General features: G+C 44.8%; 1 protein-coding gene across 1 annotated transcript in view; it reads right to left on the bottom strand.

The window, feature by feature from the left end:
- sidt2 (SID1 transmembrane family, member 2) overlaps positions 1 to 27,488 on the bottom strand; it is a 99,380-nt gene that overhangs the window by 45,670 nt on the left and 26,222 nt on the right. The window contains exons 3-10 of the mRNA XM_080214841.1: positions 24,527 to 24,691; positions 18,026 to 18,071; positions 16,126 to 16,227; positions 13,575 to 13,658; positions 12,287 to 12,386; positions 11,076 to 11,141; positions 8,295 to 8,388; positions 6,608 to 6,666 (exon numbers count right to left, since the gene is read on the bottom strand). Coding sequence (XP_080070967.1) covers positions 6,608 to 6,666; positions 8,295 to 8,388; positions 11,076 to 11,141; positions 12,287 to 12,386; positions 13,575 to 13,658; positions 16,126 to 16,227; positions 18,026 to 18,071; positions 24,527 to 24,691 — 716 coding nt within the window. The remainder of the gene's footprint in view (positions 1 to 6,607; positions 6,667 to 8,294; positions 8,389 to 11,075; positions 11,142 to 12,286; positions 12,387 to 13,574; positions 13,659 to 16,125; positions 16,228 to 18,025; positions 18,072 to 24,526; positions 24,692 to 27,488) is intronic.

The following is a 27,488-nucleotide window of genomic DNA, read 5'->3' as shown; positions in this document are numbered from 1 at the left end:
TGGGACATTAAGGTTCTGCCAGGAAACAGCAGATTAAGGAACATGTGCCAAGTCCACGTGGGCTCCAACAGAGACACCGAACAATTCAATGGCCTCCAATAAACTGATTACAAAGAGGCAGCTAGAACGTACACGGCTTCAATAACCAGACACACAACACGATTTAACCGATCATCTGTGACTGTAAGATCAGGATATCAAAATGGGCTGCAGTCCATGACAACCGAGGTCAGATTAGAAACATGAGTAATTTCCTCCTAACACGCTCAGTGAAGGAGGGGACTCAGAAATAATCCCGTGACCTCCCCCCACCCACCCCCAACTCAAATGGCTCAATAATACATTTGGAACCAAGTCAAACTCATTGTGCCAGAGGCTCAGAAAGAAGTGGGATGACCTGATTGAGGTCTGTAAGATTTAGTCCGAGTTGGATTTGAAGATGCGGAGATTTTCTCACTAATGGGGAGACCAAAGCTCAGGGATTTAAATATGAGACATTCAGCAATAAGGGTAATAGGGATTGTTATGCTTCCTCTTCTGTCTTAACCCATTATTGAAGATCGTGTCTAACTGCCTAGACCCCACACTCTGAAACCTTTCACTAAACCACTTTGCCTCCCTCTCTTCCTTCAAGAACTTCCTTAAAAGACATCACATTGGCCACATTTTTGGACACCCTTCTTAATGTCTCCTAATCTTTCTTGGCATCCAATTCTGATTACACCTCTACTGAATCCCTGCATAAGCATTTAAGTAGCTGTGATGGCAGAGTGGTTAGCACTGCTGCCTCACAGCGCCAGGGAACCGGGTTTGATTCCCGGCTTGGGTCGCTGTCTGAGCAGAGTCTGCACATTCTCCCAGTGTCTGCATGGGTTTCTTCTGGGTGCTCTGGTTTCTTCCCACAGTCTGAAAGACGTGCTGGTTAGGTGCACTGGCCATGCTAAATTCTTCCTCAGTGTACCCAAACAGGAGTGTGGCAACTTGAGGATTTCCACAGTAACTTCACTGCAGTGTTAATGTAAGCTACTTGTGACACTAATAAATAAACTTTAAAATGTTTTTCACTAATTTACTTAACACAGAAATGATGGATTCCGTATGAATTTCGTCCATGGAATGTGATAACTTTTAACAGTTACATTGCACATATTTCCACCAGTTTCCTAAAGAAGGCCATATATGAAATACTTGAATGTTGTCACAAGAGAATCCCTACAGCGCAGAAAGAGGCCATTCGGCCCACTGAGCCTGCACCAACCAACTCTAGGCCCTATTTACCCTGCGAATCCCCCTAATACTAGGGGCCAATCCACCTAACCCGCACATCTTTGGACTGTGGAAGGAAATTGGAGCACCTGGGCGAAACCCACGCAGACACGGGGAGAATGTACAAACTCCACACAGAGAGTGACCTTAGCTGGGAATTGAATCCGGATCCTTGGCGCTGTGAGGCAGCAGTGCTAAACATTGTGCCTCTGTGCTGCCCCAAAGGAACAAACAAGACATTCAGATACCATCCAGGAGATTTATTAATGTCCCCAAACTCTGCTGACAATATTGCTGACAGGCTCCAAGAGGGAATTACAGTCAGCACTCCTGAACATGCACTGTACAAAAAACAAACAGAACACAGGAGGGTGTCCTTGTACAAAACTATGAAACACCAAATACTTGTGAGCTTGCAAGTTCAATTAGCATGGAAAACCTGCAGCAGGAAGGGAGAAACATGGAATCATAGAAAATAAAAGCAGGAGTAGGCCATTCATTCCTTCGAGCCTGCTCCACCATTCATTTTGATCATGGCTGATCATCAAATTTAATGTCATGATTCCCCCACCTTCCCCCCCTATCCCAGGGTGAATACCACAGGTCAATATCCACATGTGGTAACTGCAAAGCATAAAGCTTCAATCTCATCAGGCAATAATAAATGGGAATAGATACTGCATCCTGAAGATCCTCTGGGATCCATATTTCACTCGGATACAGATAATTGCTCGCTGTGTGTGTGGAGCCTGAAACCGCGAGCATTTCGTTTTCCATTTCTGCTAAAAATGTGAGCATTAACTGCTCTGAGTGTAAAGTCAAACCACTTTCACGTTAATCGGAGAACACATCCTAAATGCAGCCTCAGGAGAGCGCTTATGGTACATCAGTGAAAGTTGTTCCATTCCCTGAGCCTGTCATTCTGCTCAAAAGCAAATTACTGCAGATGCTGGAATCTGAAACCAAAAGAGAAAATGCTGGAAAATCTCATCAATCCGGCAGCATTTATAAGGAGAGAAAAGAGCTGACGTTTCGAGTCCAGATGACTCTTTGACACTTCGACAAAGAATCATTTGGACTTGAAACATCAGCTCTTTTCTCTCCTTATCGATGCTGCCAGATTGTTGAGATTTTCCAGCATTTTCTCTTTTGCTGTCATTCTGCTTTTCCCACTCGACAGATTTGGTCAATTTTGTGTCAATTGGTGCAGGATTATGGGCAATTCTACTGTACTGGTCCGAGACTGGCCTCCATTATTTCACTTAAACACGGTAGCACAGTGGTTAGCACTGCTGCCTCACAGCACCAGGGACCTGGGTTCGATTCCCAGCTTGGGTCACTGTCTATGCAGAGTCTGCAAGTTTTCACCCGTGTCTGCGTGGGTTTCCTCCCACAGTCTGAAAGATGTGCTGGTTAGGTGCATTGACCCAAACAGATGCCGGACTGTGGCCACTCGGGGAATTTCACAGTAACTTTATTGCAGTGTTAATGTGAGTCTTACTGGTGACGAACAAATACTTTTTCCTTTATACAGTCAACCGCAGAAAAACAAGAAAGGGATAGCATTCATTTCACTCTTAGCTGTTCCATCGTGATTAGAATTACTCCATTAATGTTTTTGATTCTATTGGGTGGAAGAGCAGAGGAATGTACAGAAAATAAGCTGAAATAGAATGCTTGTTATGAGCAGGAGCAAAACTCTTGAAACATTTGAGTAATTTTTATTCAGCAGTGACTGTTTCCAGTGTTGACACACACATGCTTAATGCAAAACCTACTTTCCTCAATTATCTAACAGGAAGCGTTAAATGAGTGGATCAATGTCCTCATTAAAATACAGGAAGTCATCTGAGCAATTTAAATGCTCATCCGCCAATAGCATAGGTGGTCATTTCCAGTCATTTAGTTCCTTTCATATTGGAGTCATGCTTTGATATCTATTAACGCAACAACAAAACTTATTGCATTTATATAGAACCTTTAACAGAGCTTCATAGAATCATAGAACCCTACAGTTCAGAAAGAGGTCCTTTGGCCCATCAAGTCTGCATCGAAATCATTCCCACCCAGGCCCTACCCCCATACATTATACCCGCTAATCCCTCTAACCTTCGCATCCTTGGACACTAAGAGGCAATTTCTTAGCATGGCCAATCAACCTAACCCGCACATCTTTGGATTGTGGGAGGAAACCAGAGGAAACCCACACAGACACAAGGACAACATGCAAACTCCACACAGACAGTGACCTGAGCCGGGAATCGAGCCCAGGACCCTGGAGCTGTGAAGCAGCAGTGCTAACCACTGTGCTACCGTGCCACACTCAAACATAACAACATGTTCCAAAGTCCTTAACCAGACCAATTGTCAAACAAGGATTGACACCAGGGTGTGTAAGGGGACATCAGAACAGATGGCCAAAAGCTTGACTGACGAGGTAGGTACTTTGAGGAGCATTTTAATAGTGGAAGAAAGAGACTGAGAGGCTTAGGGAGGAAGTTTCAAAGTGTAGAGTGCTGGCAGTTGAAAGCACAGCTATCAAATATGGAGTGATACAAATCAGGAATGTGCAAGAAGCTAGAATTAGAGAACAGATTAAATCATCATATATATCATATATAAGATACAAAACACACATTCATATAAAGTGACTTTAAAAATACATTAACAATTCTTGATCATTGGAAATGAAGTTGATCTGAGAGAGACATTAAGGTTGCTACAAGTAGGTTTTCTTTGAACTGACAGAATCTCCATCAGAGGCAGTGGCGGAGGCCACGCTCCAGCAAGAGGAACAGTTTGATAGTGGAATTCAATTTGAATGATCACTGCTGATAATGATCAATCCATCCTTCCCAGCCTGTAATGGGAACATATCTGTTCAGCTCCATTCATTTTTAATGAACAGCAAGGTTTGCAGGCATTGATTAGATCAGCAGCATTACATGTCTAATCATTCTCGTTGCCCCATGAGGCAGCATTTTGTGTCCCATTCACCCTGTAAGCTGCGTGAGGAACAACACCGACTTTCCCTTCACATTTCTCAGCGAGTGTACTTAACACCATAGTGCAGAAGGAGGCCATTTAGCCCATTGGGTTTGCATGAACTCTCCAACAGAGCATCTATCCCCAGGGTGGCATAGTTGTTAGCACTGTTGCCTCACAGCTCCAGGGACCCGGGTTCGATTCCCGGCTTGGGTCACTGTCTGTGTGGAGTCTGCATGTTCTCCCCCATGTCTGCGTGAGTTTCCTCCGGGTGCTCTGGTTTGCTCCCGCAGTCCGACAGATGTATTGGTTCGGTACATTGGCTAAATGCTCCCTCTGTGTACCCAATAGGTGCCAGAGTGTGGCAACTAGGGGATTTTCACAATGACTTCATTGCAGTGTTAATGTAAGCCCATTTATAACACTGATAAACTTAAACTTAACCCGATGTATTCACTCTGCTAATCCCCCTAACCTACAAATCTTGGGACACTGAGGGACAATTTAGCATTGCCAATCCACCTAACCTACACATTTTTTGGACTGCGGGAGGAAACCCACGCAGACACTGGGAGAACATGCAAACTCCATACAGACTGTCACCTGAGGCTGGAATCGAACCTGGGTCCCTGGCACTGTGAGACAGCAGTGCTAACCACTGTGCCACCGTGGGGCTGGTTGTAACTCAAAGAGACAGGTTGGCATTTGGCTCCATCTTCCAACTGTTTCCACACACGTGTGTTTGTTTCACTTGATGCTGTAGTGACGTTGTGCCTTGTAGGACAGGGAAGAATCAGTTTGAAATATGTGATGATTGAATGTCAGCCTGTCACTGCAACCACAGTGCAGCACCATCAAACTATTCAGAACTGCGTCTTACCTAATAATGGATCTGTATTTGTAATCAACCACAAGATAACGGCAGCCAGAAATTAAAATGGAAAGGATAAGATTATTGTTGAGAATCAATGAGGCAGAGAGACTGTAGAATTACAATACAGTAACACACAAGAGCATCTCACCATCAGATACCACAACAGCCAAAGGAAACTAACCACAAATAAACTGAAAATGCAAAGTACATTCAGGATGGGGAGTTGATGTATTTTAAATGTTAACAGTCGATATCAACTTGTCCCCGAGCTGGTGGGAAAAGGGGGTTTGCAAGATATTTCCCCATTGCCACTGGGATTATTCCATTTCACTCAAAATGCACAATTATTGGTTTGAAGCAAAAACAGTTCTGATTCACACTGAGTAGCATATTTAAGTCTCATAGAATATTTAAATCATGCATATTATGGTCTATTCCAACCAATCAGGGACTGCAGCAATTCAAGGCAGTGGCTCACTACCACCTTCTCAAGGGCAACTAGGGATGGGCAATAATCCAGCCAGTGACACTCACGTCCCATAAATGAATTTAAAAAGCATTCTGTTAAGCGTATCCCTGATGTTAACAGAACAATGAGAATTATCTAAACTCTGCAGCCAGGTCGGATGGCTGGACAACCCCTTGGGTGTGTGGAACTCATTGCCGGGGGAGATAGTGGAAATGGATACCGTAGTGACTTTTAAGGGGTTACTGAATAAATACATGAATAGGATGGGAATAGAGGGATATGATCCCCGGAAGGGTAGGGGGTTTTAGTTAAGTTGGGCGGCATGGTCGATGCAGGCTTGGAGAGCAGACAGACCTGTTCCTGTGCCGTAATTTTCTTTGTTCTTTGATCTTATTGAATGGCGGAGCAAGCTCGAGGGGCCACGTGGCCTACTCCTGCTCCTAGATCTTATGAAATGGAAGATCAGCAATGATTTTACTAAGTGGCAGAGCAGGTTCAAGGTGGTCTCCTCCAGCTCCTTTTCTATGATCCTATGTTCAGCTGAAATCACAATGGGTAGTTCAGGAGGACACCACCACCTCCCCGGTATCCCCCGCACATCCCACTCCCCACCTCCGACAGGAAACCTCACTGGGAAAAGGCTCAATGCAGCCTCGCCAAGTTTCACTGCCCCTGTAAATAGCACAGCCTCAGGATGAATCAGCCGGGGCTTGGACAATTCGACAGGTTTATAATCCCCACTGCAACCCAGGCCAACAATATACCTGGACCCATGCACACCGAATAGCTCATTAGGTTGTTAAATCAGGTTGTACTATGTTGCAGCATCAGCTGTCAACTGCACCGGGGGAATCAGGGCACTGAGAATAGGAAATAGTCGCCAGGCAACAAGCGTGGAAAATTACAGTGTTTCTTATCTATGAACCAAGGCAGGCTCTAAATGTGCAGAAAACACGGAACATAAAACACCCACTATCATTTTCCAAACATAACTAAAGTGGCTACTTAGTTACCACAATGATCGGGAGTTGAGATGCTTTTCCCCAGGAGTCTCTCTCTCTTCCTCTGCTGCCTGTAAATGATGGGAAAGGGAACAGTCAGCAAACACGTCCATTCAGGCACAGAATGTCCCACTGTTGAAGGATAATGTTTACTATCATCTTTATGGAGGCACAAGGCACTAGTGTGCTGAAAATCTCCCAGTCTTCCAAAACGCTCAACCTGCCAATGGACAAATAATGTAAAAACTAACATTGTTAGTAAATCACCGACCCCCTTGATATGGTGTTCATTCTTTAAGTTTGAGCAGCAGTAGGTTGTTCCACTGCAGTGAAAGGGACACAGTGGCACAGTGATTAGTACTGCTGTCTCACAGCACTGGAGGACCGGGTTCGATTCCAGTCTCGGATGACTGTCGGTGTGGAGGTTGTGCATTCTCCTTGTATCTACCTGCGTTTCCTCCGGGTGCTCCAGTTTCTCCAACACTCCAAAGATGTGCAGGTTAGGTGGATTGGCCTAGCTAAATAACCCCTTGGTGTCCAAAGATGTGTAGTTTAGGTGAATTGGCCATGCTAAATATCCCCTAGTGATTAAAGATGTGTAGATTAGGTGGATTGGCCATGCTAAATATCCCCTAGTGATTAAAGATGTGTAGGTTAGATGGATTGGCTGTATTAAATTTCCCCTAGTGATTAAAGATGTGTAGATTAGGTGAATTGGCCATGCTAAATATCCCCTAGTGGTTAAAGATGTGTAGATTAGGTGAATTGGCCATGCTAAATATCCCCTAGTGGTTAAAGATGTGTAGATTAGGTGGATTGGCCATGCTAAATCCTAGAGGGATAGGGCGAGAGAGTGGGCCTTGGTAAGATGCCCTTTCGGAGAGTAGGTGCAGACTCAATGAGCCAAATGGCCTCCTTCTGCACTGTATGGATTCTATGGTTCTATGGAGCATGTGGACCTACTGGATGTACCCAGAATGTTAGAAAAGCTTCCATAATCATACTGCTGCTCCACCTATAGGGATTGAAGAGGAAGGAACTTGAGAGAGAAAGGGTGACTGGGGAAGGAATTGGGGACAGCATTGTGCTGGGGTGGAGATGGCATTCTGTTGCTAGTGAGGTGGCCTCTGGTTTGAATGTGGGGATGAGAGCAGCTCCTGTTCCTTAGTGCTCTGCAGACAGCTGAGTGTGAATGAAAGACTTGCCTTTATGCTGGTGGCTGGCAGACACGCCTTTAAGGCACATGGGTTAGGCCACAAATGGACTTGGTTTACCTGGGTGCCAATGTTCAGGGCAAAGCAACAAAAGGGCCAATGGTCTGTTTTGAATGTGGGCCCTGGGTGTCTTCTTCCCTGCCAGCCCCACAATGGTAGAAACTGCTGGTAACCCCTCATGACCTGGAGCTTTCCACTCACTGTGTTGGGGTTGCAAGTTTGATGCTGGAAAAACTCATCATATTTCTAAACCCAATGCTGTCCTTACTCAGCAAACACACTCTTTCCAATAGGAACCACTGGCTGACAACAGATTTCCTTTCTGCAGGGACGTGGAGGCAGTGGATAAGAACAGAAAATACTTTGAACGGGAGCCGTGTTATTCTCAAGAAGGATACGGATTTTCTGGCCTGGAGTAATTCTTTGAGCAGCTGTGTAAAAAAACAAATGCATGCGATAGTCAGAGATGCTCCAGGGACACTTACCGATTGTGCTCCCAACACGCGATGAACAGTGTGAGCAGGTAAAATGCCAGGAAAATCCCCAGGCTGAATAGTGTCCCTTTTACGTAGGCCACAGCTGTCAAACGGAAATCAGAAAGGAGAAACACTCGATTAAAGAGAGTTGGGCTGTTACAGACTGATACACCATTTCCTAAAATTTTTGAATGAAAACAGTAAAAAGGTACTTCCATTAATTTTAAGTTTATTTATTAGTGGCACAAGCAGGCTTACATTTACACTGCAGTGAAGTTACTGTGAAAATCCCCTAGTCTCCACACTCCAGCGCCTGTTCGGGTACACCGAGGGAGAACTTAGCATGGTCAGTGCACCTAACCAGCACATCTTCTGGACTGTGGGAGAAAACTGGAGCACCCAGAGGAAACCCATGCAGACACGGGGAGAATGTGTAGACTCCACACAGACAGTGACCCAAACTGGGAATCGAACCCGGGTCCCTGACGCTGTGAGGCAGCAGTGCTAACCACTGTGCCTACCCTACAGTATTTCAAGACTGGGGCATCTCAATTCGCTTTACAGCCTACGATGTACTTTGAAGTGTAGTCCCTTTTTACATTTCTTTTTTACTCCATTCTTAAAGTTACAAAGCCAGTCAAACCCAAATCCATTCCTCGCTTGCTCCAAAACCCAAAATCCAATTAATTCCAATTCATGGTTCCCCCAAGAGAGACAAAAAAATCCAAGCTGAGAAGATAAGACATTACACCCCATCTTGGGTTTGATCTGTCTTAAGTGGGAAACAGCAGCCAATTTGCGCAGAGCAAGCTCCCACAAACAGTGATGTGATAACGAGTAGACAATCTGTTTTTGTGGTATTGATAAATATTGGTTCGGGCACCAGGGATAATTCCCCTGCCTGCCTTCAAAGTGGCACCTTCTATATTCCCCGAGGGGTGGGTTGGGGGAGGGGCAATGAGATCTCAGTTTAACATCTCATCTAAAAGACAGGGGGCGCAATTCTATGGGCTCATTCACCATGGATGCAAATCCCATAATGGCTGCTAACTCTCACAGGAGGCTCTGATAGGATTTGTGGCAGCGAGATCGCAGTTTGAGATCTTGCCCACCAACATCCTCTCCCCGCCCTCATCAGGGACTTAATCAGGTTCCCGTCCCTTTGAAAATGACTGTGTTTAACTATCAGTAAATGACTTAATGGTGTTGTTTCCAGGAGCACTGAATGCTCCCCCTGCTGGTGTGACGTCACACCAGCGAAAATCGCTCCTGGTTTTCAAAACACGAAAACATGGCTGGCCACCAACACCCCTCCCGTTCCCTGTAATCCCACACATTTACCATGGCTAATCCCCTAGTCTGCCCATCATCTGGACACTAAAGGGCAATTTAGTATGGCCAACCCAACTAACCCGCACATCTTTGAAGTGTGGGAGGAAACCAGAGCACCCAGATATACACAGGAGAATGTGCAAACTCCACATAGACAGTCACCCAAGGCCAGAATTGACCCAGATCCTGGTGCTGTGAGGCAGCAGTGCTAACCACTGTGCCACCGTATCACCCTTATCTTCACTAGTTGCTTGGTAGCTGGAATATCAGCACTCTCCTTCCTTCATCTGCTGGACAATGGCACAGCCTGGTCATCCTCAACATCAGTGCCCCACAAGGCTGTGCCCTCAGCCCTTTACTACACACCTCTGACTGTGTGGCCAAGTGCCCCCCAACTCGATTTTCAAGTTTGCTGATGACACCACCATAGTGAGTCGGATCTCAAACAATGACGAGACAGAATATAGGAATGAGATAGAGAATCTGGTGAACTGGTGCGGCAACAATAATCTCTCAATGTCAACAAAATGAAGGAGATTGTCATCGACTTCAGAAAGCGTACTGGAGGATGTGCCCTATGGGGATGAAGTAGAAAGGGTCGAGAGCTTCAAGTTTTTGGGTGACCAGATCACCTACAACCTGTCCTGGTCCCCCCATGCTAACACTACAGTTAAGAAAGCCCCACCAACGCCTCTACTTTGTCAGGAGAATAAGGAAATCTGGCATGTCAGCTACAACTCTGACTAACTTTTACAGATGCACCACAGAAAGCATTCTTTTCGGTTGTATCACGGCTTGGTATGGCTTCTGTTCTGCCCAAGACTGCAAAAGGTCATTAATATAGCCCAATCCATCATGCAAACTAGCCTCCCATTCGTTGACTCTGTCTACACTTCCCACTGCCTTGGAAAAGCAGCCAGCATAATTAAGGATCCCACGAACCCTGGACATTCTCTCTTCCACCTTCTTCTCTCAGGAAAAAAATACAGAAATCTGAGGTCAAGTACCAACTTACTCAAGAACAGCTTCTTCCCTGCTGCCATCAGACTTTTGAACGGAATTAACACTCATTAAGTTGATCTTCCTCTACACCCTAGCTATGACTGTAACACTACATTCTGCACCCTCTTCTTTCCTTCTCTATGAACGGTATGCTTTGTCTGTATAGTGCACAAGAAACAATACTTTTCACTGTATACTAATACATGTAACAATAATAAATCAAATCAAATCAAATCAGTGAATTCCTCATGGGCACGATTTGCAGATTCAGAGAGACAATGACCAAAGGCTCGGGGACACGAGGTCAGGTGTAAAGTGCTGACAGCTGATACTGTCAATACCACTCCATGACACAGGCTTCAAACGGCTGGTCCATTCGGGGTCCACTGACTCTGAAAGAGTTCCTGGAAAGAAACTTTGCTGTCCTGATCCGGCACTCCAAACGGAACTACTTACAATTGACAGCAGGCGCCACGGTCACAGTCAGGACTTTACTACGGTTCCCCCGATCAACTGGCTCATCTGAAGAGAGACAGAGAGATAAAACACTCAGATCACAGTGCCCACAATAGCTGCAAAACCTGGAAGTTCAGATACAGATCTGCCACAATATGGTGACAGTGAAACATGCCCAAGGGCTGAATGGCCTGCTCGAAGTCCAATATATCAGAACTCTATCTTTATTCCTACATGGGGTGTGGGTGTCATTGATTTGCTGTCTTCTTGTACCATTGCATGCAAAATTTTCCCTGGCAAATTGGCACAATTGAGCAGCTTACCGAGCCACTCCTGAGGATGTAAGTGTAGAAGAAATTGGAGCAGGAGTAGGCCATTCAGCCCAGCTCCAACATTCAATTCAATAATAGCTGATCTTCTACCTCAACTCTACCTCCCCAGGCTATTCCCATACTCTTGGGGGGGGGGGGCGTTAATGATCAACTATGATGCTGTGGGTCACACGTAGGCCAGGCCGGGTGAAGATGAGACTAATCTGGGTTTGAATCCCCACATAGAAACATAGGAGATAGGAGCAGGAGAAGGTCATTTGGCCCTTCGAGCTTGCTCTGCCATTCATCATGATCATGGCTAATCATCCAATTCAATAGCTTGATCCTGCTTCCTCCCCAAAAACTCTAATCCCATCTGCCCAAGTATAGAATGGTAGAAGGTGGAATAGGAATTCAATAAAATATATATTTGAAATTAAGAATCTACTGATGACCATTGTCGATTGTTGGAAAAACCCATATGGTTCATTAATATCCTTTAGGGGAGGAAATCTGCCCTCCTTACCTGGTCTGGCCTACATGTGACTCCAGAGCCACAGCAATGTGGTTGACTCTCAACTGCCCTCCATGGGCAACTAGGGATGGGCAATAAATGCTGGCCAGCCAACGATGCCCATGTCCCATGAATGAATAGTAAAAAAACACTCACCATCTCCAGGTCATTGGTCCACTACCCTAGCCACTATACTAGCAACCCAAGTATATGTGCCCTCTTTACATAGTAACCTTGTTACATTAGTTGGCCTATCTCACATCTCATCCTGACTGATTGAAGTTCTGTGTGCTTTCCCTGCCTCCTTTTAGAAAGGTCCCCTTAATTCTAATGGATATCAGGACACCGCTGTACCTTTGACAGGGAAAAGAACCCATTGTACATACCTTGTTTCAATGGGTAAAAGGGCAGCGCTCCACCACACGCCTCATCCTCAGTCTTCACCACCACCACCACATAAAAACTGCTGTTTGGGAAATCTTTCTTCTGCAGGAAATGAAAAGCAGAATAATAGGTGCCCGATAACCAGGAACAGAGCGGCACAATGCTAACAGGATTCAGGCTAATCGGTGAAGCAGAAACTAGGACACAGAGCTTTTCCATATTGAGAGAGCTTGTTCAGTCTCACAGCTCTTCTTCTACCAGCCCAGTGTCCCAGCTATCCCCTATTTATATGTACTCAAAGACAATTGATACCCAATTCCTGTTTTTCTTAACCGTAACAATTTAATTGACGCGGAGTACATATTCTATTATACAAGACAACGCAACAGAAACATCAGATTACTTGTTTTAAATGTTTTTTCTACATTTGGTAATATTTTGTCTTTTAAAAAGCATTTAGACAGTTACATGGGTAAGATAGGTATCGAGGGATATGTGCCAAACTCAGGCAATGGTACTAGCTTAGTGGTTAAAATAAGAGGGCAGCATGGACTATGTGGGGTTACGGGGATAGGGGCTGGGTGGGATTGTGACCGGTGCAGACTCAATGGGCCAAATGGCCTCCTTCTGCACTGTAGGGATTCTATGAACACCATTCCTGGGCATTCAAATAAGACCAAACAAATGAGATCTATTACATAACCGGAGATCATCAAATATCCATTAGACAGAGCCTTAAATGCAGTTCTATCAATGGCTGCTAATGCTAGACTTTAGTAAAACACACGTACTCTCACACATTGCTTCAACTTAGGAAAAGAGAAAAAATATAGTTGTATTTATATAGCACCTCATCCAAAGCTCTGCATGCCCAAAGTGATCCACAGCATTTGGAGTGCAGTCACAGTTGTTATGTAGGCAAAGGAGGTAGCTAACTTGCACACAGCAAGATCCCACACACAGCAGATGAGGTGTCTGGCGCATTGCGAGATGTATTGTTTTGGATAGTGTTGCTTGACAGAACAGTATCAATCAGGACACTAGAACTCTCCACTCTTTCTGAGCAGCGCAATCGTTTCTGTCCATCAGAACGGACAGTCAGCTCACCAGCTTAACATTTCATCCACAGGGTGGCACTTCTGAGAGTGCAGTAATTCCTCCAGACGTGTCAGTCTAGGCTCTGCCCTCAGAGGCTAGGGAGCCACCAAACTGACATACAACACTAATGGAAAACACCGGTTAACTCTAACTAGAACATACCCCTTCTCACACATGTAATACTGAGCTTACCTGTACAGTAATCGCTGCTTTTTTAGTCATAGTTTGATAGGTGCCAATAAATGCAACATTATTGTCCAAATCGTTGACTGGACACTGAAAACAAATTGAGAGGAAGAAAGATAAGCAAATAAGGCCCCCAAAGGAAATGAGGTTCAGGTTTCTACAGAAAATCCTCATTATGCTAGCTGCTTTTCCAAGGCAGCAAGAAGCATAGACGGAGTCAATGAATGGGAGGCTGGTTTGCATGAAGGATTGTATATTAGGGACCTGTGTGTGACTCCCAACAATAATTTTAATTTTGAAATTGGGACAAAAACATTAGGAGGCATCGTAGACACAAGTGAGTGATAGAATAACCAAGTTAGGGTCCTTGTGGGGTGGCTTACAGTGGACAAACTAACTGTGGGCTCCTTGCAATCTCGGCAATCACCTTATATGAATAGGTTCCTAGCCTCTGCTAGGTTTCCCCATGTTTATTCTCAATCGAGAATCCCTATTTGTTCCAAGTTGGCAACAACCATGATATAGGGTGAACTAGCTGCTTATCAACCAAACTTTTGAATTTAAGTTTTGGCAAGAGATCAACATACATCTGAGAAATGGACAGGACAACATATAATAGTGAGCCATTCTACTGTAAGCAGTTAAACAAAAATGAGTTAAACTAAAATTCTCAGGCCATTGCCTTGCTGAGGCTAGTTTTAAGTAAGATTCAACAAAGTTGATCCTGGTGGCCATTCAATAGAAACATCAGATTAATTCTTCTAACTTTTTTATTTCATTGTGTTTGAAGTTTTCCACATTTCCACATGCGGAGACTGCAGGTTGGTACAGTGGTGGTAATATACTGAACTAATACTCTGGAGACATGAGTTCAAATCCCACCACAACCACTAGAGAAATTTAAATTCAGTGAATTAATAAATGTGTAATAAAATGCTAGTCTCTTTAATAACAATCAAGAAAACACTGGCTGTCACAAAGAATGATCTGGTTCACTAATGCGCTTCAGGGAAGAAAATTACATGGTCTGGCCTACTGTGATACCACTCACACCCCATTGTGATCAATTCTTAAATGTCCTCTTAAGTTAAACTGTCACAGTAGGTGCACCTACACCAGATGGATTGCAACAGTTCAAGAAGGTGGCTCGCCATCACCTTCTAGAAGGCAATTAAGAGTGAGTAACAAATGCTGGCCTTGCCTGCAATGCTCAAACCTCAGGAATGCAAAAACTAAATGCAATGAGAAATCAATGGTAACACAAAAACACGTAAAAGATTATTTGTCCTATCTCCTTGTACTGTAGATGCTGCCTTTTTCTTTGTTCTCAAGGGGTCCACAGTTAGTCCATTGTAAGCCACCCCTCAAGGACCCTAACTTGGTCAATCTATCATTCACTTGTATCCTACAATGCCCCTCATGCTTTTGCCCCAGTTCCAAAACTAAAATTGTTGTTGGGAGTCACACACAGGTCCCTAATATACAGTCCAACAGGCAAACTAGCCTCCCATCCATTGACTCTGCCTACACATCCCGCTGCCTTGGAAAATCAGCCAGCTTAATCAAGGGCCCCACGCACCCCGGACATTCTCACTTCCACCTTCTCGGGAAAAAGATACAAGTGTCTGAGAAAACCTACCAATCAACTCAAGAACAGCTTCTTCTCTGTTGCCACCAGACGTTTGAATGGACCTAGGTTATGTTAAGCTGACCTTTATCTTCACACTATCTGTAACTGGAACACTATATTCTGTACCCTATCCTTTCCTTCTCCTCTATGCACTCTATGAACAATATGCTTTGTCTGTATAGCGCGCAAGAAACAATACTTTTCACTGTATCTCAAAACAAAGAACAAAGATAAAAGAAAAATACAGCACAGGAGGAGGCTCTTCAGCCCCCCAAGCCTGCGCCGATCATGATGTCTGCCTAAACTAAAACTATATGTACTTATGGAGTCTGTATCCTTCCAATCCCATCTTATTCATGTATTTGTCTAGTTGCCCCTGAAATGCTGCTCTCGTAACTTCTCTCAACACCTCCCCGGACAGCGCATTCCAGACATTCATCACCCTCTGTGTAAAAGATTTGCCTCGCACATCTCCTCTAAACTCTTCCCCACACACCGTAAACCTATGTTCCCTAGTACTTGACTTTTCTACCCTCGGAAACAGCATCTGACTATCCACTCTGTCCATGCCACTCATAATCTTGTAAACCTCTATCAGGTCACCCTTAACCTCTGTCACTCCAGTGAGAACAAACCGAGTTTATCCAACCTCTCCTCGTAGCTAATACCCTCCAGACCAGGCAACATCCTGGTAAACCTCTTCTGTAACCTCTCCAAAGCATCCCATCCTTTTGTTTGTGTGGTGACCAGAATTGTACACAATATTCTAAATGAGGCCTAACTAAGGTTTTGTACAGCTGCAGCATGACCTGCCAATTTTTATACTCAGTGCTCTGACTGATGAAGGCAAGCGTGCTGTATGCCTTCTTGTGACAATAATAAATCAAATCAAAAATGCCCGAGCTCCATTCTGTGCTTTTCACTTACCAGAACATCCTGTATAGAGATTACAGAACAGGGAAATGCTGTATCTGATGTCACCTTCACGATTACTGAATCCTCACCATCAGGGAACTTGTATTTAAAGTACTATAAACAAGGAACAGAAAGAGCGTGAGTCAACAGAATAGGTCATCACAAACTCCCATACAGCACACCATTGGGCTTGCACTATCGTTGACATAGAAAGTGCTCTAGAATGTATAATATAAATATACATTGTAACTGGGCTAAAGAGAGTAGCATAAACACATTGCAATAGCTTTCAGGTGTCCAGGGTGAGGAGAGGCAAAAACTGGCTAGGCTTTCTGCTTCCAATATCTATTATATACTATGGTTTTATACTATTATATACTGTGGTATTATTGCTAGACTATTAATCCAGAAACTCAGCTAATGTTCTGGGAATCCGGGTTCGAATCCCACCACAGTCGATGGTGGAATTTGAATTCAATAAAAAATATCTGGAATTAAGAATCCACTGATGACCATGAAACCATTGTCAATTGTTGGAAAAACCCATCTGGTTCAGTAATGTCCTTTAGGGAAGGAAATCTGCCGTTCTTACCTGGTCTGGCCTACATGTAACTCCAGGAGCCACAGCAATGTGGTTGACTCTCAACTGCCCTCGGATAACTAGGGATGGGCAATAAATGCTGGGTAGCCAGTGATGTCTATATCCCACAAATGAATAAAAAAAAGCTATCCATAATGCCCTTATGGACATTTAACTGCTAATTGCAGAGTCTAACAACAATAACAGGCATTACTCATATTTCTATAGATTGGTTAACATTAAAGAAATGTTCCAAGTTCCTTCACAAACATGACTGATGTAATAGTGTAAACACTGGATGAAGCCAGAATTGGAATGGCTGCGACCTCTCCCTCAATCAGATCACTCATATCTGAGTAACAGTCAATTGGGCCTGGAATTCACCCCAAGCCAGGGCGTCCAAATCTCTAGGGGAGGATAGGGGAAAGTTCGAACAATCCAAGGGATTGAATGCCAATGTCTTATGTTCCTGGTGGTGGGGGAGTCCAGGATTCAGGGTCATCATTTGAAGAGAAGGGGTAAACCTTTTAGGACTTGTAATGACTTCAATCAGGTCATTGAGGTTGGCCTATTGGAGTATGAACTCTCTGATTAAGGAGTCAATTGATGGGCCAATCAGGGGGTTCTTTTCTTTGTATTTAACTGGGCGTGTCAGTTCCTCTGGCACTCATGAAGGTAGACTGCTGATTGCTAGCACTCTGTGTACTGCTTTTAGAATTGTCAATAAAGGAGATTTTGGTGAAAGGGCTTCTGCCTTCAAAGATCAGTTATAGGACTGAGGTGAAGAGAAATTTCTTAACCCAGAGGGTGGTGAATGTGTGGAATTCACCACCACAGAAAGTAGCTGAGGCCAAAACACTGTGTGATTTGATGATTTGCTCTTGGAGCTAAAGAGATCAAGGGATATGGGGGAAGGCGGGATCAAGATATTGAATTTGATGGTCAGCCATGATCAAAATGAATGGCAGAGCAGGCTCGAAAGGCCGAATGGCCTACTCCTACTTCTAGTTTCTATGTTTTTGATCTATCTTGACATATAACTGAAGAAATCTGGGAAACATACTTTGCTCTCTCTCTCCCCCTACTCTAACCCCTCTTCTCTCTCTTCCCGTTGGAGATTCCCCACCTGACTGAGTGAGATTGTTAGTAATAAATGAGACAGACCAGGCGTCTCACCAGAGCCTGTTCAACCCCACCTCTGTGAACGGGCACCCAACTGCCCCACCCATACTTTATTGTATCCTTTTTATTTAATGAGGGAACAAGCTGATAGGTGACGGCTCCACTGAAACCTCCTTAGGCTGAGCAGTAACTTTCAGTATCAGTCCTTACCTGAGGTTGAGCTGGTGTTGCGTTGAATCGGAATGGTTCTGCGGTTCTGTGATATAAATAAAAAGGTTTAAATTATTAGCACACAAACTCAAGGGCCTCCACGTCTTCTAACAAGATGGACGGTTCAAAGTTCTTACTGCCAACTTGACCCAGGATTAAGTTTCTCCTGGGCAATAACCTGGCTGAGGCCAGTCTTCTGTCATTAACACCAAGGCGAATAAGTTACTGTTTCTGCGGCTACAGAGCACAGATCAAACCCAGAGTCCTGTGACCGCCAGCCTGAGCGCAGCCAGCTGGTTTTAAAACCCTCGGCTGCTCCTTCCCCATGAACAAACCTCCACCCACTGAATAGGGAAGCTCATCATCTACGAGACGCACGGGGAGCTGATCCCCCCGTGGCCATCATAACACCCCGACTTTAACAAAAAATTATAAACCAGCGTGGAATGTGGGCTGGTGATTGTTGGCAAGGCAAGCATTTGTTCTGCCTTCCTAATGAAAGCAGTTACGTGCCAACCACACTGCTGTAGATCACGTGTAGGCCAGACCGGGTAAGGAGAACAGATTGTTTCGTACACTTTTATGGCACGGTTACTGGCTCCTCGTTACGTGTGGCCTGTCTGCTCCAGACAGACTGCGGTCTTACTCTGGTACTAACGTCAACCTGGTTTATTACACGATACACGACAGGTTACAGAGTAGGGATATTCCTCATGAGTACAGAGCGTTCCATCCTCTCTCCCTAGAGTCTAGACACAACCACTGATATTATTGATACATTGTCATCTATATCACTCATTACCATAGCTACTCTAATAACTCATTACACTACATCCCCATACCCTACACCCCCGTTACCCTACACCCTTGTTATCCTAAACCCCCATTACCTTACACTTTGCTACACTTCATCCTGTTACATGACCCCCATTACGCTACATCCCCTGACACTGCAGCCCGCTACACCGCACCTGCCCCCAAGGATTCCATCAACTTCTTAACAACAAGGTGAAACTATATCTTAAACCATCTACATTGCAATTCTGTGGTCGGTGCAGACTCGATGGGCCGAACGGCACTGGAGGAATCCTATGAGAAACACTGAAGATTCTGCCTCAGCATTCGTGCTGAAGGACAGTGAGTGGGAATATGATGTTCAGCGGAGTATGAGTGTCAATTTATTTTCCCCGTGGAAACATGTGCTGCTAACTCTTTGGCGGTGTTAATCTCAAAGGATTCAAGCCTGTCCTCCCTGGATAATTTCACATGATTAACCAACAAGGCATTGCATTAGCAGGTCGAGTGGAATAAAGATTTGAATGCTGTCAAAGTAAGCTGACTCCTCAAAACTAAACAGAGCTCTGACAAAGGGTCATCGAGACTCAAAACGTTGGTTCTATTCTCTCTCCACAGATGCTGTCAGACCTGCTGAGATTTTCCAGCATTTTCTGTTTTTGGTTCACATAATTTGGCGACAGATTTGACCAACGTCAAGGACCTCATCTTCTAAAGGGTCACTCACGAGTTCTACAGGCTCCATCCGTATGACCTTCTTCAGGACAGGACCAACCCAGGTCCAGAAGGTCTTCCTGAGGATGGTTACTGTTTCCTGTAGTCCCTTCTGTATCCACACCCTCTGGCCTTGCTTTGTTTTGGAACTGAAAGATTCCCAACGTGAGGATCTCCTGTGGTGGAAGATGCCTCAATGATGGAGAGGAAATCACTGCTCACTCAGCTGCTGTAGCTTCAGAACCCACTGGCTCTACATAACACGTTGGAAATTCTCCCATGAAAGGCACCATGTTGTCCAAATGTGAGTCACCACTTGGTTTTTCCAGAAAACCTAGCAGTATGCCAACATCACCACTCAATACGGATGTTTTTAAGTACATTTATTAGTCACAAAAAGACTTACATTAACACTGCAATGAAGTTACTGTGAAAATCCTCTAGTCGCCACACTCCAGCTCCTATTCGGGTACACTGAGGGAGAATTTAGCATGGCCAATGCACTTAACCAGCATGTCTTTTGGACTATGGGAGGAAGCTGGAGCACCCAGAGGAAACCCAAGCAGACAATGGGGAGAATGTGCAGACTCCATGCTGCCAGCATGCATTTATTGTGAACAACATCGAGGGAATTAATGATTTGTCGTTGCTTGTAACCAAGGCAGATAATTAGCCTGCCTTTGATTAGGAACTTTGTGCCAGTCGGACTTTGCAATTTAATATCTGGTAGGTGAAGGGCTATTGGCTAAAGCTACTCCAGCTGACCCATGAATGTGTTAACACCAATTCCAGTGTCAACGTTAAAATTGGTCAATGTCTTTAACTGGCATTGTAACTGAACAAGTCTTCAATGAGATGATTTACCTCCACAAGCAACTCCGTAATCTTGTCTCTGTCATAATTTCCAATTTTATAAATGGAAAGCATTTCAATAATGTTCACTTATTTCCTTCCTCTATTGAAGTTATTGGATTTACAGGAGTGCTTGAAATGTCCAGTCTTTCTGCACTGCAACCATTCTGTTCCTACTTGGCAATCTTGGCAACTGCAACGTGGTTGGTGTTGGATTTCCTGCCCTTTCCCCCATTTTGGTGGGCATTTGAGTGCTTGGGGACATTGCCCTTGGGCCACAGCCCCCAGTTAAGTGAATGGGGTGACCTCAACGCTTGGTGTTAATCTAGAGGCTTGGTGTTGCAGTGGAATTTAACCCAATTTATTTCTCTAAGTTAGACCTGTTCATGTATTGAATCTCTTGATCTAAAGGTCATAGTCTTAGGATAAGGGGTAGCAAATTTAAAACAGAGTTTACGAGAAACTACTTCTCCCAAAGGGTTGTGAATCTATGGAATGCGCTCCCCTAAAGTACGGTGGATGCTGGGACAGTAAGTAAATTTAAGAAGGAGTTAGGTTTTTAATTGGTAATGGGTTGAAGGGTTATGGGGAGAAGATGGGAAAATGGGGATGAGAAGCATATCAGCCATGATCGATTGGCAGAGTGGACTTGATGGGCTGAATGGTCTAATTCTGCTCTTATATCTTATGAGCTTAGGAACTTCCTTGGCCTTGGTGAGGTCATCACAGAGCAGTTCTGAATGAGTTCATCTTTCAATGCCTGATATCTGCCAGAGTTAGCTAGGTGATATAGTTCGATAAGAAACCATTTGACTGATTCCCCTGGACTTCGAGAGCTCTGGTTCGAGCGCACTCACATATCCTGAGGTTTTGTTTCATGCCAAAATACATGTTAAAGGCTTTGAGGATGGTGTCTTACATCGCCTGTCTCAAGGGGACATCACTGACCACCGACCCTGTGTGGCCTAACGAAACAAACTAATCTGATGCTTCTGATTTTTGGCACGAAAGCCCAATGCTAATCGATATCGGAGAAAGTGTTTCTTCCATAACACCCACTTTTGGCTTCTCTGCAAGTCCTTGTGACTTCTGAACAAGCAGAGTAGGAGCAGTGACCGCTCTCTGGTTACAGGCATCGTTACTGCTCCCCAGTTTGCCTCCTTCTTCAGTAGGTTTGTAGATTCTTCCTTCCACCAGGTTTTCCTGCACTTTCCTACACTGGTCCTATCAACGACATCAAGTGTCACCACTCTCACTATCGGGTTTCATACACTCATGATTGCTGTTTTCTAACACACATGGTCTATCTTATCTAGCGAGACTGTAGTCTTAGTTTGGTGCTTACTTCAAAAAGGTTTAAACATACAAGATGGGTTACAGAGGAGGTGCTGCATGATCTATTTTCTCTCCAGAGTTTAGCGTGTGACTGTTGATGTCACCATTACATCATGGTCTGCATTACACATGATCAGGGCAATAATCTCTCCCTCGATGTCAACAAAACGGTCCCTCCCTCGATAATCCCTCCCAATAATCCAATAATCCCTCCCTTAAAGTCAAACAAAACAAAATAGTCTTCGGACTATCAGGAAGCGTAGTGGAGATGAAGTAGGAATGGTCGACAGCTTCAAGTTTTTAGCTGTCCAGATCACCAACAACCTGTCCTGGACCCCCCATGCTGACGCTATAGTTAACAAAGCCCACCAAATGCCTCTGCTTTCTCAGAAGGCTAAGGAAATTTGGCATATACGCCACGACTCCCACCAATTTTTACAGATAGCATTCTGTAAAAAGCATTCTTTCTGGTTGTATCACAGCTTGGTATGGCTCCTGCTCTGTCCAAGACTTCAAGAAACTACAAAGGGTGGTGAATGAAGTCCAGTCCGTCACGCAAACCAGCCTCTTATCCAACTGACTCTGTCTACACTTCCCGCTGCCTCAGAAAAGCAGCCAGCATAATCAGGGACCCCACGCATCCTGGACATTCTCTCTTCCACCTTCTTCCATCAGGAAAAGGATACAAAAGTCTGAGGACACATACCAACCGACTCAAAAACAGCTTCTTCCCTGCTGCCATCAGACTTTTGAATAGACTTACCTCGTATTAAGTTGATCTTTCTCTACACCCTAGTTATGACTCCAACATTCTGCGCTCTTTCCTTTCCTTCTCTATGAACAGTATGCTTTGTCCGTATAGATCACAAGAAACAATACTTTTCACTATATACTCATACATGTGACAATAATAAATCAGTTCAAATAGTTACTCTATTAACCCATTACACCATACAGATTGTCCCTAAAGGACATCAGCAAACCAAATTGGTTTTTAAAAGAATAAACAATAGTTTTATGGTCACTATTACTGTGGCTATTTCAATTCCAGCTTTTCTAAATTATTAGTTTAAGCTTCTATAAAAATGACTTGTGTTTATATTTCACCCGCTGCCTGGTGGGATTTGAACCCACGTCCCCAAACCTGGGCCTGTGGGTTACAAGTCCCGTGATGTCATCACTATGCCACCCTCTTCGCCATCTGATCAGGTCGCGGAGAGGGTGGAAGCAGTGAATCGGGGCGAATTCTACCGTCCCGCCTGCCACTGGAATCTGAGCAGGCGAGGGGTGGACAATGGAAAGGTTCCTTAACCTCGGGCGGGATTTTCCGGTTTCAGGGCGAGTGAGGCTGGAAAGTCCCACCCATCCAGTGAGAGCCGAGCTCTTGGCTTTCTCCCAGCCTGTGGTGGTGTTACAGCTTTGGATTCCTGTCAACACAATGAATACTACACGAGTTTGCCGTTCAGAGCACGAGTTATTATTTTCTGATGTCTCCACGGAAAGCTAATTAGAGGTTTTTTTGAAAACAACTGATAATTTAAGTCTCATGAGACAAGATCAGATGGAAACATCTTTCAGCCAATTCCATCTTACTCTACTGATGAGCACATTAATCTTCATTTCGCCTATTCTTTAGGCAATGGAGGCACTGGGAATCACGGAGTGGATCCCTGACGCATCTCCTTGCTCCAAAGAACAATTTAGTGGTTAGATATTAATCTGGTAAGAACAGACGTTACACTTAGAGGCAAGGCCAAGAATGTTTTAGGCGCTAATGGAGGAGAAAATGGCCTTCTGGCAGACCCCAGTTTAATGTTGAAAATTACCACACAGAGACATCATTTACCCACTGATTGTAATATCACCTAAGGGCCCTCCATCATGTCTGCCTCTTTCCCTCACCTCACCCAACCATCCTCTTCCACCTTCTTCTTGGCCCCAGTATCACTGCCTCCTTCGCAGCCTCGTGATGTTCTTTCTTCTCTGTATTCCCCTCTCTCTCTTTCCTCCTTCACCTCCATCATCCCCTTCATCTCCAATCCTCCATTATTTCCTCTTCATCACACCACCTGCCTAAGCCCCTTCGCCTTCCCTCTTCCCCTCACTCCAATTCTTGCCTCTCTCTCGAATCTTCTTCCTTCCCTCCTCCTCCCCTCTTTTTTTCCTTCCATATTCCCTTCCCCTTCCCCTCCTCTCATGTGCCTTATCTCCCTTCCACCTCAGTCAGGTTATCTCCACTGCTCGATGTTGACCTGACATAAGAGATTAGTTTTTAAGAACAATTGAATTGACCGATTTTCCAATTCTCTAACTGCACCTAGTGGCGCACTAAGGCAAACTTTTGTGTGCTTCCATTCCTGGAACAGGTCGCTAGTCTGTTGCCAAGCATCCCATAGCTTGAGAGGCATCACTCCACATCAAGCGTGGCTGACCAGGAGTCTCTCCCGCTCTTCCGTGTTGGAAGGATTTTGTAGGTTGACACTATATTTGTTTGACTGCATTGCGGACTCAACCATCCTTGGCCTCCAAGTCCTGGATTGGGACTCGAACCCAGAGCATCTGGCTCAGAGGCAGGACACTACTCACTGGGCCACCAGACCTTCTACAAACTGACAGACAGGTAAGGATAAAACTTGCAGTATTTAACGGAGAAGAGTAACATTCCCCAGAAACTGACCCGTATTTTGTATAGAGGCCATGTACATGATAAAAACCTGGTGGCGAAAGAAAAAGGATGTCGAAACCTGGAAGCAGAGCCCGGTGAGGGTGAAAGACTCACACGTATCGTTGTCCCGTTTCACCTACCTCAGGACGAAATGCTCTATACGTTTCACGTACAGTTGGACCGAGGCATTTTTTTCCGAAAGTGTTGAAACATCCACGTAGAAGTATTGCATCTGCGATTCACTCTTTATCTCCGGCTGGCAAAGTGTGCGACTCACATCCTGATAGACGTACTTCCTCTGATAACTATAGGAGGGAGAGGGAGATTATTTTGGGCATTAAGTGCACAGCAACATTCGCAGCAAACAGTTGGGGGGGGGATCTGAGAGAAAACCCCACACTATCATTCTGACTGATCAACCAAACAGGACACTGGAAACCTTGTTTTCTCTTTTCCTGGACATTTCAGCAGACACTGGGCACATTGTCCTCTCTCACCCAAACAGCCATTCTTCATGTGTGGTTCTACATGAAGAATATCTGCAAGCTTTTGGACTGTGGCAACCATCACCATTGAGCCCAACCCTGAATTCACCCAGAAATGGCTCCCAACAGAGGTCAAGGAGAGCAGTCATCAGAGAGGGCGTTTGCTGATTTCCAGCAACCCTGCATTAGCCCGAAAATTTAAATCAATTCTCACACAAAGAGGTGGTGGTGTAATGGTACTGTTGCTGGGCTAGTGATCCAGAAACCCCGGGCAATGCTCTGGGGACCCGTGTTCGAATCCCACTATGGTAGATGACAAAGTTTGAATTCAATTAAAATGACATCAGATTGTAAAAGCTCATCTGGTTCATTAACGTCCCTTTTGGGACAGAAATCTGCCATCCGTAACTAATGTGGCTTACATGCAACTCCAGACATTTAACAATCATAGAATCCCTACAGTGCAGGTTTGGTCCATCGAGCCTGCACCAACAACAATCTTACCCAGGCCCTATCCCCACAACCTCACATATTTGCCCTGCCAATCCCCCTGTCGCAAAGGGGCAATTTAGCATGGCCAATATACCTAACCCACACATCTTTGGACTATGTGGGAGGAACCTGGAGCTCCTGGGGGGAAACCCACACAGACACAGGGAGAATGTGCAGGCTCCACACAGTTATCCGAGGCAGGAGTTGAACACAGGTTCCTGGCACTGTGAGGCAGCAGCGCTAACCACTGTGCCACCCACATTGGAAATAACCTCGCAAACCACCCAGTTCAAGAGCATTCAGGGATGGGCAATAAATACTGGCCTAGCCAACAACTGCCCCATCCCACAAACAAATTTTTAAAACTGTGCACTGAACCACCAGGAATACTGTTCATTAGGAAAGGAAAGGCTGAGGAATACCCGAGAGAGATAATTAAAATTAAGAAGGGTAGAGAAAGTGGAGAAAGGTACTTTCACTTGTGGGGGAAAACTGAGGGCAATGAGTAGAAGATAGTAAAAAATCCAAAAGGGAATTCAGGAAAAATACCTTTACCAAGAGAGAATGATTAAAATGTGGAGCATATTACCACAGGCAGGAATTGAAGAGGACAGCGTGACACATTCAGGGCCAGCTGTGTAACCACGTCAGAGAGCGAGGAATAAAAGATTGTGTTGCGATACAGACAGAAACGGCTGGGAAAACACAGCAGGCCCGGCAACATCCGTCTGGAGACAGCAACAGAATTAATGTTTCGAGTTTGTGCGGTTCTTCCTCAGAACGGCGGCACAGTGGTTAGCACTGCTGCCTCGCAGCACCAAGGACCCCGGTTCAATTCCTGCCTCGGGTGACAGTGTGTGTGGAGTTTGCACGTTCTCCCCCACTATCTGCCTGGGTTTCCTCTGGGTCCTCCTGTTTCCTCCCACACTCCAAAGATGTGCGTGCGGGTTTAGGTTGATTGGCCATGCTAAATTTCCCCCGTGTGTCAGGGTCTTTATCAGGGTAAAATACATGGGGTTACAGGGATAGGGCTTGGGTGGGATTATTGGCAGTGCAGACTCAATGGGCCAAATGGCCTCCTTCTGCACTGCAAAGATTCTATCATTCGAAGATTATGCTGACTGGATTAGATGCAGTAGGTTGGGAGGAGCTTGTGTGGAGCACAAATGGGCTAGCTGGGCCGAATGGCCAGATCCTCTGCCGCACATTGCACACAATTCTCTGTCCACCCTCTAGACTTGCTCGCTCCACAGAGGAGGAACTGAACTCTGCACGTTAATGGTATGTATGGGTGCCATAACCAAGTGACTCACTGCACGAGAAGCATTTTGAATAGGGATAAGCAGTATGCCTGAGGCTAACATGTGAAGTGCTCCGAAACTGTTCAATGTGAAATGTGCTGAAGATGATTACAACACCCGTTCACACTTGATCCTGTTGACAGGACTAAACAAACACACTGTGAGACATTATCCAGCAGCACACACACAGGTTATTTATAAACCAGGAGCAGACAGGACAAGCAACTGAACAGGTCTAGGTAAAGGCTGAGGGGAAGGAGAGAGCCATTAATACACCTTTAAAGTTCAAAGGACAACAAAAAAGCACATCTGCTTAAACAGAACGATGAAAAGAAACGGAATTAAGCACATTTAGTCAGATGCAGAGATTCAACTGGATGCAATGTTGGTAAATTGATTTTCAAACAAGACACATGGGGTCCCTGAAAGTATCCTAGAGTCTCTGAGATCCTTCAGATTTGTGTATTAGATGAGTTGATTTATTATTGTCATATGTATTGGTATACAGTGAGAAGTATTGTTTCTTGTGCGCTATACAGACAAAGCATACCCCTCAGACAGAAGGAGAGAGTGCAGAATGTAGTGTTACACTCATTGCTAGGGTGTAGGGAAAGATCAATTTAAGATCAGGTAGATCCACTCAAAAGTCTGATGGCAGCAGGGAAGAAGCTGCTCTTAAGTCAGTTGGTTCATGACCTCAGAGTTTTGTTATCTTTCTCCCGGTGGAAAAAGGTGGAAGAGAGAATGTCCGGGGTGTGTGGGGTCCTTGATTATGCTGGCTGCTTTTCTGAGGCAGCGGGAAGTGTAGACAGAGAAAGTGGGTG

Source organism: Carcharhinus amblyrhynchos, chromosome 29, assembly GCF_965287045.1.
Source record: "Carcharhinus amblyrhynchos chromosome 29, sCarAmb.v2.hapA, whole genome shotgun sequence".
NCBI classification, from domain to species: domain Eukaryota; kingdom Metazoa; phylum Chordata; class Chondrichthyes; order Carcharhiniformes; family Carcharhinidae; genus Carcharhinus; species Carcharhinus amblyrhynchos.
This window is presented reverse-complemented; position numbering and strand designations above follow the sequence as displayed.